Raw genomic sequence first — 12,116 nt, forward strand, 5'->3', positions numbered from 1 at the left:
TTGTAAGCGTTACTCTGCAGGGCAATGCCTGCGGTTTCGTGGCTTTAAAGAATTCATCTCCCGTTCGTCACTTTGTTGGTTGAGGAAGGTGGTAGAAGAGAGCAGTTGATTTCTCTTTTATCTCACTGGCGATGCAAGGACCGACCCTTCTTTTCTCTCTATTTCAGCTCCCCGTCAAATGGAGCATTTTTTTTCTCATTTCCTATTTGTTTTCCCGTGTTATGATCGCTTTCCTTCCTCATCGAGTTCTCTTGTGGCAACAGCTGGTTCTTGTATTTACTTGATTTGCTAGTATTCATAGCTGGTTGTTTTGAGCGTCATAGAAGACGCTGCAGCTAGAGCGTGTACTGTTGCACCTGGGACTTGACATTCGTTTGGAGAGGTCTTCATGTGTCTGTTTTTACTTTCCTCACATTCCGTCATCCTTGCATACTTTCCAATATTTCTTTACTTGTTTCGAGGGCTCTTCGTAGGCTGGCGTTCGCTTCTTCTACTTGGATTATCGCTTTTTAGTCACTTTCATCTTGATACTGGTCTCGGTCGGCTCGGCTTGGGTTTTTTCATCACGAATAGAGCGTTCTAATCTCTGACATATTCCACATTAAAAAGGTTCCTGTGCCTCATGGAACGTGATGAAGCGCGGTTCATCAACGGTCACATCGAATCCAACTGCTGCTGCTTTTTACTTTAAAAACTATCTTTAAAAACGGCGCGTACCTGAGTGACCAGTTTTCGGGAGACCCCATAGATGGCGACACACGGACTTTCTCAGCGTTGCTCAGACTGTGGCTCGAACAGAGTGATGAAGATGTTAACTGAAATGCTGCCTTGTGAACAACGAGACAAATGGCTCTGTGAGTGATTACTGCAGTATCCTGCTGCTCAGGGTAGTCGCCCCCCTTCAACTTTCTCTCTGAGGGTCCCATCCGTAAGCCTCAGCCGAGACAGATTCACTTTCAGCTCTGTTACCGGAGAATGAAATCCACCCCCAAATGTCCGTCGGACGGACCTCTAGACACATCCTTGGTATTATCCTACACGAAGAGCCATTCAGTAGCCTTGCTTAGACGCAGCCTTGTTTTTTTAGTGAATGCAGGGAAACATTCGTGGCTAGACGTTTGATGACCGGTGTGGCATATCTGGCTGTTTTTGCTTGAGCCATGGCTCTTTAGTGCAGCCATAAGGTTACCCTTTCCAGACGAAATGATTGTACTTTTGACAAGAAAAATAAAGGAACAAGCCACCTCTTGCTTACTTCTATAATTTGTCTTTAATGAAACCATTAACAGGTAATCAAGAATGCCAGATGGTCTTCCATATCTGCATTAGAACGTACTCCGGACTGCTTGGACGAGTCATTTTTGTATTTGCCACATTTCTCAATCTAGAACCGTCGTATTCTCCTCTACGTTAGGTCAACACCTCTGTCCTTATAATACATTATCACCCAAAGGCACTTGTGTTTGAGAAGAGTTATGCGGTTGGGCCTAAGCAGCCAATAAAGGTAGTTGTTTGTTGGTCTGTGTGAGCTCAGACAGGCATCCCTGGATATCCTGGCAGCTCCTAGTGGGCCGTGGGCAGGCTTGGTCATTCTCTGACGGACCCGGACCAAGCCTCATCTCCAAATGTGCGGGCCAGGCAAGATGCAGCAAATGGGCAGGCTAGTGGATAATTGGGACAGCCGGGGTTTCTTTTGATGTGCGCCGGAAATCTCTGACGTTCGGTGCTGGAAGCAACGTTTACCACCTGGCTTCGGCCGGGGTCAAACCCGTGCACATATGAATTGGCATCTTTCTATTATCTCGTGTCTGTTGCCCTCCCCCAGGAATAATCCTGGGTCGTCCTCATTGGGACCAGATTTGAGGTTATTGCATAATGCAGGATTATTATCCCGCCGAGTAATCCCTGGTTGGACTGTGTTATGAATGAATCCCCTCGTTTTATTCAGAATGGAAATTATCGGAACAGTTTTGTTCGGCAGCACGCGCCAAAGGAAAAAAGTTCACTTGGCGATCGATCCATTGTCAGAATTTATAATTTTTACCGCTATTTTTAGACATTAGTACATGCTCCAACAAGGCCACCTGCATTGAATTCCAATTTATAATATATCGGTTTTCCTGTGAAACAACAAGAATTGTGTGTCAATGATTATTTTTGCGCGCAGTTTTCCTGGCCACACAACGTAGTAGTGAGGGAAAGCCCCATTTAAAGGTGTCTCATAGATGCGGTTATTACGTGTGTATTGCACGCTAGAGTATTGAGGGAAAACAAACCCTCCAACACGCATACGTATTCGTCAAGCTCTGGTATTGATACACACGTGACCTTTCTCACACTTCCTCACTGGTGTTACCCCCTTTGTTGTAATGGATGCAAATAATTTCATTTTTGCATTTATCCGGAATAACTTGAGCGGACAATGAGAAGGTGAACTGATTCGTTGTTTCCTTTTGTTTCAGACTGTCAGGCAGCGTGCAGGGACAAGTTGATTGGTAGGTCAATTACGTTTGTCAGATGAAAGATGCTCAAAATGACGAAAGAATGTCTGCTGAAGAACCTATCAGCCATTCCTTCGAGGAATAATGTTGCCAGGGATTTCCCCGAAATTTCTCAGGTACAGATCTGCTACCAATGCATATATCGCGAAGATCCATTTCCGGGGAAATTATCGGTTATGAAATTAATTTTATAATACTCGCACGTAATACGGAACCCAAGATAAAAAGAGGTTACGGCTAGAGGGAAATTATTTTCGCTTTAAGTGGTTTTGTATTGTTCCAGGCTATGGACTGCTCAGAGGAAAGCACTTTCCCTCCCCCAGAGAGAGAGAGAAAGGTAAAGTCCTGTCTTTCCCTCAGTGTTGATCCAGGAGGTGGAGGAAATATTTGTGTTTTAGCGAGATGAAACTCACCTTCCTGCGATTCTCTACCCCATTCCTGGTGGTCATGCGAGGAATTAAATAATGAGGAAGGTCGTCCCCTAACCACCCAAAGTGCATGAAAACAGCACAACAATGCGCCTTGCCTCAGTCGGGCATTAAATACAAAAGGAGTGACACCCTCTATCGCCATTTAATAAATTGCTAAAGGCAAAAGGCAGAGTCATTCATGCTTGCAAATTTGTGCTGGCCATCGGATTTTACTGTGTGTCACACTGTCCCCGTGGCTTTTGTTCTGTAAGAGCTCTGGACAGTTGTCTGTTGTGTATTTCAGAGGCTAAGCCACTGTACGGTGATAAACACAAAGGGTAAGTTTTGCACTCTGTGCATGTATATCTGTCAATTTAACACTCGTAGTAACAAGTTTTTGCTGATGCAAATGAGAACACACTGGAAATTACTTTTCAACACCATTTACATTTCTCCCAACCAGTTTTCTCATTCCTTCATCCACAACCTTACCCTTTGGGGTGGCTCTTTAAATTCAAGAACATTTTCCATATGCATGCCAGGAAAAAAAATGGAGAGGTTCATCTTCTGATTTCCTTGCCCACCTATGCGCTTCTTGTAAATGACTATCAATGCCACTAGGAATCACCTAAAAAAGTTGCACGGACCATATGGGAACGACAGATTTGTAGTGGACGAATAGAGCTGCAAGATGTCTCTATCATGGTTTGGCCTTGCGCGATTATAAACGATAGTTCTTTTTAAATGGTGTCCGATAATTTTTGGGTAAAGTAACTTATTGGAAACTGTCTGGCTCCAGACATCGTGAAAGACAAAATAAGTTTATAAATTGGCATGGTTGGGTGACAGTACATATTTGCAATTGTGATGGGTAATTCTTGAGCAGTATTTACAAATTAAGTTCCACTCGCTACTAATCCTTAGCTGTGTCTAAAGTCTGACTCTCTGAAAAACTTGCGTCAGCCTTTACTACGAGCATCTCTCTTTCCAATTGTGCCCAAGGGTCTTCCACCATGGACTGCTTGACGTAGCACTGGATTCTGTTGCTTCCTTGCGGCGAATTCCAAGACTGCGAAAGACCTTCGGAAAACTGGCCACGAGTGAAAAGGGTTAGTCTCGCAGCAAAGGTTTGTACCTATGAAGCCCCATATGGAATAAAATAACATTGCAACATACCCTTCGTTGATCACGAGGGCTGTTGGCGTACCTCGGTGAACTGGCGTCAAGTGGTCTCCATGGAGATCTTGGAGATCCTCTCTGGTACATTGGCGCTCGCGGACTCTGAAAGTGGTTTGGCGAAGGACCACCATCTTTGTGGTATCCACCCGTCGAACTCATGTCGTAGATGACCCCCTGTGCGAACAGTGGTCTCTTGTCTTTCTCAAGGTTCTTCTGCATTGTCGTCGTCGTCGTCTTCTTATGAGATGAGAGTGGTTCTGTATTGCTTCACCTTATGCGCTGCAAAAAAACCCACTAATGTGCCGCCATTTTTGTGTATGGCGCGACACCTGTAACAAAATTTTCTATTCTCTCGTACACTGTAAAGTGTCGGTTTAGCAAGGCGTTGTTGCTCACGCTGCTTTCCGTGCTTTTATGCTCCTCCAAGGTGATTTACTCTTAAATGTGAGCGCCATTGCGGTGGTGTAACCCCCAACGGACCCCCCCTTGAGACTTGCCCCCACCTTTATCTCTTGTGGCAAAAAGCAAAGCCGTTCTTAACTTCTTTTTATTTCCATGTTTACACTGCTTTCCGAATCGAAGATTGTTTTCCGCGTGCTCTCTGCACGATCATCATCGTCATCATCTCTTCCTCCTCGTCAACTGTCTTGTCTTGTGTATGTGAGAAAATGGAAAAGTATCGCCAGAGGTACGAAAGTGATGAGCATTGGGCTTTGCGGCGAAGCTTTATAGAGCGTCATTACGGGAGCATGCCTGAAAACAAGCTGCTGTGTCTCGCCCAAGTCTTCGCAAACGTGGAGATCTTGGGATGCCGATATCCTGAAGACGTAATGCTACGTGTACAACGGCTCGCGGGAAGCTCCAAAGATTGCGCACCCTTTGAACGGATGACATTCGTTAAAGAACGCGAAAGCAGTGAGCCATCAACGCCTCCTAATGATAAAGCCATCCGTCGAAAACGGAATGGTGAGAGCACGTGTGAACCGGCCGTTAAACGTACACCACATTCCGAGCAGCCAAGTAAGTTGAGCAGCTTAGGTGAGCTGATAAAGCGGGGAACTCTACCTGGTGCAAACATTGTAGAGAAGTTTTATCTCGCAGCGCAGAAAGTGCGCGTGACAGTAATGTGCGATATAAAAGAGCTTTGCGGGCGGTTCACCTGTAAGCTGTCTTTGGATGGCGTAGATGTGGCAGAAGGGAGTGGAAGCAGAAAGAAAGTGGCCAAGACGAACGCAATCCAAGCTGCCTGGGAACAGCTCCAAGATCGCACGAAAATTACTACCCATGAAATAACGGATCAGCAGGATGGAACGAGGCGAGAAGAATGTTTGGACAATATTAGGCTTCACTTTCCAAACTTTGTTATCGTCGAAAATAGTAAGGAGACATCTGCACTGAACGTGCTCAGTATGTCGTCCTCCCTTAACAAGGCCAAGTGCATGGTAAAGAGTGAAGAGGGCGATGGATGCAGAGTTGGATTTCTCTACATTAATGGTGTAGTGATTGGTAGAGGAAGCGGCGAAAACAGCAAGGTGGCCAAAACAGAAGCGGCTAAAAATGCACTATGCCTGCTACGGAAACTTCGACCGACAATACGGATTAAACAGCTCGACAGTTGTTCTGGAGAGGAACTAACCAAAGAAATGGTTTCTGAGAGCAGCCACCAGGAGGAAGAGAAAAACGTCAAGATAGCGGATGACAATGTCGGCTTCAAGTTGCTCAAATTAATGGGATGGTCCGGTGGTGGGATGGGAAAAGAAGAGTCTGGTATCATAGACCCCATTGTGCCAAAGGAAACTATCCGCAGAGCGGGACTCGGCTTCCAGGCAAACAAGCGACGAGTCGTAGAAGAAACTAATGGTGGAGTGAGTGTTACTTTCAAGAAGAAGGTAACAAACGTGGTCCGTGAATTTGCAAAGACTGTTGCGTTGAAGGATCTGGTCTTCTCTCCGGAGTTTGACTCGGAAGAGCGCAAGTACATACACAGCGTTGCCAACCGGTTCGGTTTGAAGAGCGTCAGTCGCAACGGACCCGAGGGACGCTTTTTGACGCTTAGGCACAAGTTTACCGCTCAAGCTCTTCTGGAGAAGCTTCTGGAGTTGGGGTCAACAGAGAAGTACCAAGTCATACTGCCTCAAGTTGGTGCTTAGACAGCCAAACGGGATTCAGTGTGAAGATTAAACTTTGAAGGTTGGCACGGAAGGTTGAAAGAAAATTGCATTTGCTGCAGCAGCGGCAGATTGTGCTGAATGTTTCTTAAAATGGTTCACCTCATTGGGATAAGGTATTATGTCATGAGTGATAAAATTGTGGATGAGTGTTAGTGAAAAGACACAATAGACATCCATAACAGTGACATACTATGTGTGTGCAGATAAACCTAACTGGCATTTGCGCACATAGCTTGTCTAGCTTGCTGTCTACTTAGCTGACAAACTGTGCGAAATCTACGGAGAAATCGTGGAAGCCATACTCAGACCATATCTTTTCACCCGCAATACTTCCAAATCCAGCCCACCGAATCCTACACCTACCTTGCCATTCTGATTGAGAACAAACGGGAATACTTAAAGCAACATGAACTAACGCTAATCCGAAGAATGAATCAGAAAAAAGATCAAATATGGCATCTTTCTCGACATTCATACCAGCCTTACGAAATCGGCAAATTGCTATGGAAATCAAACACCGTCCCAATCGCTAGGTATGCCAGCGATGCCATATGCCTCGGCAACGTCAGCAGCGGATCATTTGCAGTGAGGATCATTTGCAACCCCAAACCCAGACATCCAGGGAGAGATGGGCTGGTCGACCTATGCCTTGAGAGAAGCCCTATCAAAGACCCTTCAAGTTCTTAGGGAGACTAATACACAGAGCAAACCCAAGATTACCTGATTACGTGTGTCTTCCGGTACTTCTGATACTCGGGCATCCGTACAAATTGGATACGAAAAATCAACCAAATAGACGGAACGTACAGCAAAAGGACCAAACGAGATACCGCCAAAACAAATACCAGTGGAATTCCATAGCAAGAAAAGAATTGATAACGATTGAAAAGGATATCTGGTTTAAATCAACTATGAAAACAAAACAAAAAAAAAAAAAACATCATGCGCATGTACAAGAAAAACAAACTGGTACCAGCTCCCGAACCATTCTACGACGGGGACAGAGGGGTGTGTGGGGCCTGCTTGATACTTAATATTAAAAAAGAAAAAGTAATCCCTGGTTGAGGGACCCTCGCACTGAGATGAGTGACTGTGAATGAGAACTAACTTAATGTTGCGACTACAACATAGCTTTCATAATCTAAGGACCAATTGCAATGAGTCCTGGTGGATCCTGCATAGGCATGATTTTGGAATTCATATGTACTCGCTGTCTAGGAATTTGTTCCACCTATATCTGTAGAGTATGTAACTAAGAATTTCTCTCTCATCTCCTCAGTAGAATCTTTCTGGTGCTGGTGCGCACTTGTTGTGACTGTAGACGGTCATGTTGTTCTTTTTAGCTGTGGATGTGCGCCATCTCCTTCCAGATGATGTTATCCCGTCCGGTCCTTGTTGTGTACTGTTTCGTATTGATGTTGTAGATCCTGCCTAGTTGTCTTATTTATTTTTATCCAGTTTCTGCGGATGCCACTGAAGCGGAGGTAGCGAAACAGGCAAGTGGTGTACGCCAGTTCCGGTCCATGTATTAGTCTTCCAAGATACCGCGTGTTTCCCAGCTGGGTTGGGTGTGGCAAAGGATCCTTGTAGGAGCCATCTACCCACTTCCCTTTATTGGCGCTCCAATTGATCGGCTGTGGTCTTCCAATGAAGTCTGTCGATGTCATACGGGTTGAAGGAGTGTCACGCTACTTGCCGTGTGTGTCCTTTTTTTTTCGGTTCATCTTCCGGAGAAGCTCCTGCGATCTACAAGTCTAATCATCAACAAGCTACCTAATCCATCTACTCCCCCCAGTGAACGTACTCCTCAACTTTAAGGAATGGAGCATTCAGCGGTCGTAGCCACCGTTCCTACCACTTCTGATTGAACGTCCCCGCATACTAAATGGGAAAACTTGGAAATACAGCGCAAAAAGCTCCCACTCTTTCTCAAAACTGGTTTTCTTGAAAGCGTCTTGCACTTCTTGGCTAAGCATTTAGGTCTCAGGTTCCAGCTGCAGTCATTTGCGAGAACGCTGAATCTGAATCGCTGTAGCAGACGAATTCTGAGGAGGCAATAATAATGGAAGGGCGACGACTAGCTGGATCCACGATGGTGAACACCATAGAGTTAATATAGGTGAAGACCCGAGACAGGAAGGAAATAATAGACAATTTCTCAGACACATGTGTTGCTATAGGAACCAATCGGCTAATTCTGACGTTTTACGATGCGAAAGCTCGCAGCGCCTCACTTTAGTGTGCAAGAGAACTTGCTAGTTTTATCCCCTTGCTACTACTACTACTACCGTTACCTTTCACAAGATGGCGGCGTGTCAAGTTCCAATTCCAAACTTTACTATGTGTGGTTATGGTGATTATCATATCGGGTAGAGTGAATGGGAGGGCGGTGAAGAGTATTGTAACGAACATTTTTGTGCGTGTATTAGGCCACTTTCCCTTCCCATTTTGTTACGCGAGTCTTCTCCGGCAACTGGAACAGAGCAGCACAACCCACCCTATATGCAGACGATCACTTGTGCCGAAAAAAGTAGTAGTAAATTGTGAGAGGTACCACATATGATTACGTGATTTGGTTTGGGCAATGTTGTTTTTGCACTGAACGTAGAGTAGCACAGATGGAAACGAAATCTCGACTGTGTGCGAGCCTCGCTTCCTAGCGGAGACGTTCCTTGCCCGTTATCAGATTAAAGGACTACCGAAAGGGCTACATCACGGCAAGGTACATTTACCACATATTAAAACAAAATTATCATGATGGCTGCGTTACCTTGTTCACGTTTCTGTTATCAAATCACAGCGTCTATTCTGCGCGCGAAACCTTCAACTGGGGACAGTTGCGTAGAAAAAGGACTTAGCTAAAAACAATGGTGCCGTGACGTAACACGTTTCTGGAAGCAACGTTTACCTCCCCCACATTGGTACCGTCCTCGGCCGAGTTTGTTTGGATATTTATTAAAATTCCTTTTTTGGGTATCCGTTCTCCAATTTTATTCAATAACCAAGGAAGCTAAGTGTACGAGCAATGCAAGCTAGATAATTAAGTGACAACCGATATACTGAGGATCCAGTGATTAACATAATTACGCGCGAGTTCCATTGGAAACCATCTTGGCATGAAACTCTGGAAAATGCACTTTTTATAGGATGTGGGTCAAGGTCCAAGAGCTTGTCCAAGAAATTGTGCGTGCTTCAGAAAAGGCAGCTTGCATCGCTCGGGCCTGTCGAGCTGAGAAAGAGCTCTTTGCGCTCTTAGTGGAGGAAAAGAAAGAGGGGGAGAAGAACCCTCGCTTTGTGCAGGATTTCAAGACTTTGGCAGATGTCCTTGTCCAAGAAACTATCAAGCATGACCTCGGAAAGCTCGTGAGTTTTCATGTTTGTGTATGTTGAAAAACAATTTCCCTGGAAGATATGGGCGCACCAGAAGCTTCTTTTTACTTTAGCCATCAGAATAAGTATGCAATGCCCAATTTTGCCTCATATTGTGGATTAAAAAATAATGATGCGTTGTTTCTAAAAAGTATTTGAGGAGAATAAAGTGTACATACAGTTTCCTTGCCTGCGAGAACACATTCATGGTGAAGAGAGCAACAAATTCACAAATGCCAATGGGGACAGCATCATTGTTGAAATCCAATCCACATCTGAAGCAACTGCGCAAGTCCTCACACAAGTCCTCGAAGGAAACCATAGGGCTGCGCAACTCTTGTCCAACACTGTGCACTTTGAAGTACAAGTGTCGGTAGAGGTCAGCACGGAAGCAATGACGGATTCCTCGTCTCTCGGAATATGGATTGATCCAATCGGTAAGCTGACGATTGTACCATAGACATTGTTCCATTGTGACCATCTTTCTATAGATTCTACATCTGAGTACATAGCTGGAAATTGGGAAATGGAAGATGAGGGAGGGGTAGCGGCATCCGGTCTGCAGTGTGTCTGCATCCTCATTGGTGTGTACTCTCTTGCGGATGGTGTTCCAGTGATGGGAGTCATCAATCAACCTTTTCGATATCAACGTGGCTCAGAGAAGTAGGTTTTCTTTATGCATCAGCCGTCTATTCACCATCATCTATGCCTGTTTTTTCTGTGTCTATATTTTTGCACCGATGAAATAACTCCGTTGTTTATGCAAATTGAGCGACGGTTGAAATCACCTCGTTTAGTGGCGTTTAGTTAGGCTTGTGCTGACAATAGAAATGTACATGGAGATGTCATCTTATTTCATGCTGGGACAACAACTAAAGTCTTGGGGATTGGCTCCCAATGAGGGTAGATGTAACCTACCTTACGCCAGAAATTAGAATTAAAAAAACTATGCTACCTAGAAGCAACAGACCAGGTTTTTGCCTCGTGTGAACTTAAGTTTTATTATGCCAAATTTTACCAACTCAACTTGAAAATTTGCAAAGTAAAGCTCGCTTTTTTACTGCACTAATGTGAAGTGCATGCCAAATTTATTCAAGTTGAGGATAATTGACACGGATATTGAGAAGCTATCCCATCGGAAAAACATTTAGGAGCCTGAGGACTTTTTGCGTGCCGTCCTTGTCTGTCAGACAATGGAGGTTGCTAAACTCAGCCCACAGAGGGAAAGAGACAAGACTGCTGGTATCACATCCCTCCCTCTGTGAGCTGAATTTAGCATCCTCAAGAAGTCATTGAGGCTCTGGGCAATCTGAAAAGCATCATGTCCAGCTATTTTTTCTGATGGGATAGCTCCTCAATATCCCTATCACGAATTTGAGTAAATTTGGCTTCACATTGGTAGGGTAAAAAAAGTGACATTTACTCGGCAAATTTTTTAGTTTTAATCTAAAATTTAAGTTAGATGACATTCACAAGAGGCAACAACCTAGTAAGAACAAATGTTTGTTGAGAGAAAAAAAGAGCCTTCTAACTAGGCAATGTACAATGTGCAAGGTACAGTGGACAGTTCTACTGGTGCTTTTCGGGGGAGACGGTCTTGGTTTCCCATCCTTGTGACGACAGCGGCCCATCACGACAGCGGCCCATCGTATTAGCCAGCACGAGTGAAAGCCCACTGGTTCTGGATGCTCTACGCTCTGACTGTGTCATCAAGTTTGCTGCGGGTGCAGGCTACAAGCTGCTCTGTGTGGCTCTAGGCTTGGTGGATGCTTACGTGCTATCTAAGGCTACAACTTTCCGCTGGGACACTTGCGCTCCCCATGCCTATCTGAGGGCAATCGGAGGTGATATCGTCAAGCTCTGGCATGCTGTTGAGATGCATAAAAGGGGTACCACTCGCGACATGGACATTCATTATCATGTTGCGGAAGGCGGTGGGCAGTGGTGCAATAGTTTGGGCTTGATTGCATACCGTCATCTGCATGTGCTTGAAACTATCGTTGATATTCTCAGTAAGACGAGTACTTGAGACAACCTACCTACATAATGTGATCTGTGCTCTGATTGTGCTCTTTAGTGTCAGTGTCATAGTTCAGTAGGGTTTTTAAGGAAAAATAAATGAGAGGAGGGAAAGTGTTATTCCGATTCTTTGACATATTACGTAGGGATGGTCGCATTTGTTCCAGTTCATTTCAAGAACATTGTGTCATTTAATTCATCGTGGACGACTAACCATGGTATCGAAATACTGGTCTAGTTTCACTCTCATTTTACAGAATACATGACGAGAGTATGCTCTGGAAAAACGAGAAAACCTCATTCTGTAATCGACCAATGGTGGCATGCCTTTGATAAAAGGAATGCCATCTCATAGAGTTACGGGGGCAGTGCCTTTCCTGCTCTCCGCCTACCAAGTGATATCACGCCGCTCCAAGTTCTGATGTTTAAACTTCATTTCTAACCACTTTACGGATGAAAGAATTAGC

General features: G+C 44.7%; 2 protein-coding genes and 1 long non-coding RNA gene across 7 annotated transcripts; 2 read left to right on the forward strand and 1 right to left on the reverse strand.

Moving 5' to 3' along the window:
* The first annotated feature begins 544 nt into the window (after positions 1–544).
* On the forward strand, positions 545–11,769 carry LOC135367433 (inositol polyphosphate 1-phosphatase-like). 5 transcript variants are annotated; one of them, XM_064600706.1, is made up of 8 exons: positions 545–854; positions 2,463–2,495; positions 2,785–2,838; positions 3,216–3,249; positions 9,408–9,624; positions 9,812–10,067; positions 10,122–10,293; positions 11,185–11,769. In XM_064600706.1, the coding sequence occupies exons 1-8, from the start codon at positions 749–751 to the stop codon at positions 11,657–11,659; spliced, it is 1,347 nt and encodes a 448-aa protein (XP_064456776.1). In that variant the 5' UTR covers positions 545–748; the 3' UTR covers positions 11,660–11,769. The 5 variants fall into 5 exon arrangements, with proteins under 5 accessions (XP_064456776.1, XP_064456779.1, XP_064456777.1 ...); XM_064600709.1 differs by lacking the exons at positions 545–854; positions 2,463–2,495 and adding an exon at positions 3,914–4,038; XM_064600707.1 differs by lacking the exons at positions 545–854; positions 2,463–2,495; positions 2,785–2,838; positions 3,216–3,249 and adding an exon at positions 8,529–8,811.
* On the reverse strand, positions 3,714–9,050 carry LOC135367434 (uncharacterized). Its single transcript, XR_010414459.1, has 3 exons — positions 9,032–9,050; positions 4,088–4,369; positions 3,714–4,001 (listed from the first exon to the last, which is right to left on the reverse strand). It is a non-coding gene; the product is annotated as an uncharacterized LOC135367434 (long non-coding RNA).
* Positions 4,171–6,493, forward strand: LOC135367430 (NF-kappa-B-repressing factor-like). The gene has a single exon (XM_064600703.1). It carries the CDS (start codon positions 4,759–4,761, stop codon positions 6,238–6,240), a length of 1,482 nt encoding a protein of 493 aa, XP_064456773.1. The 5' UTR covers positions 4,171–4,758; the 3' UTR covers positions 6,241–6,493.
* Positions 11,770–12,116: the final 347 nt, after the last annotated feature.

This window comes from Ornithodoros turicata, chromosome 8, assembly GCF_037126465.1.
Source record: "Ornithodoros turicata isolate Travis chromosome 8, ASM3712646v1, whole genome shotgun sequence".
Lineage (NCBI taxonomy): Eukaryota > Metazoa > Arthropoda > Arachnida > Ixodida > Argasidae > Ornithodoros > Ornithodoros turicata.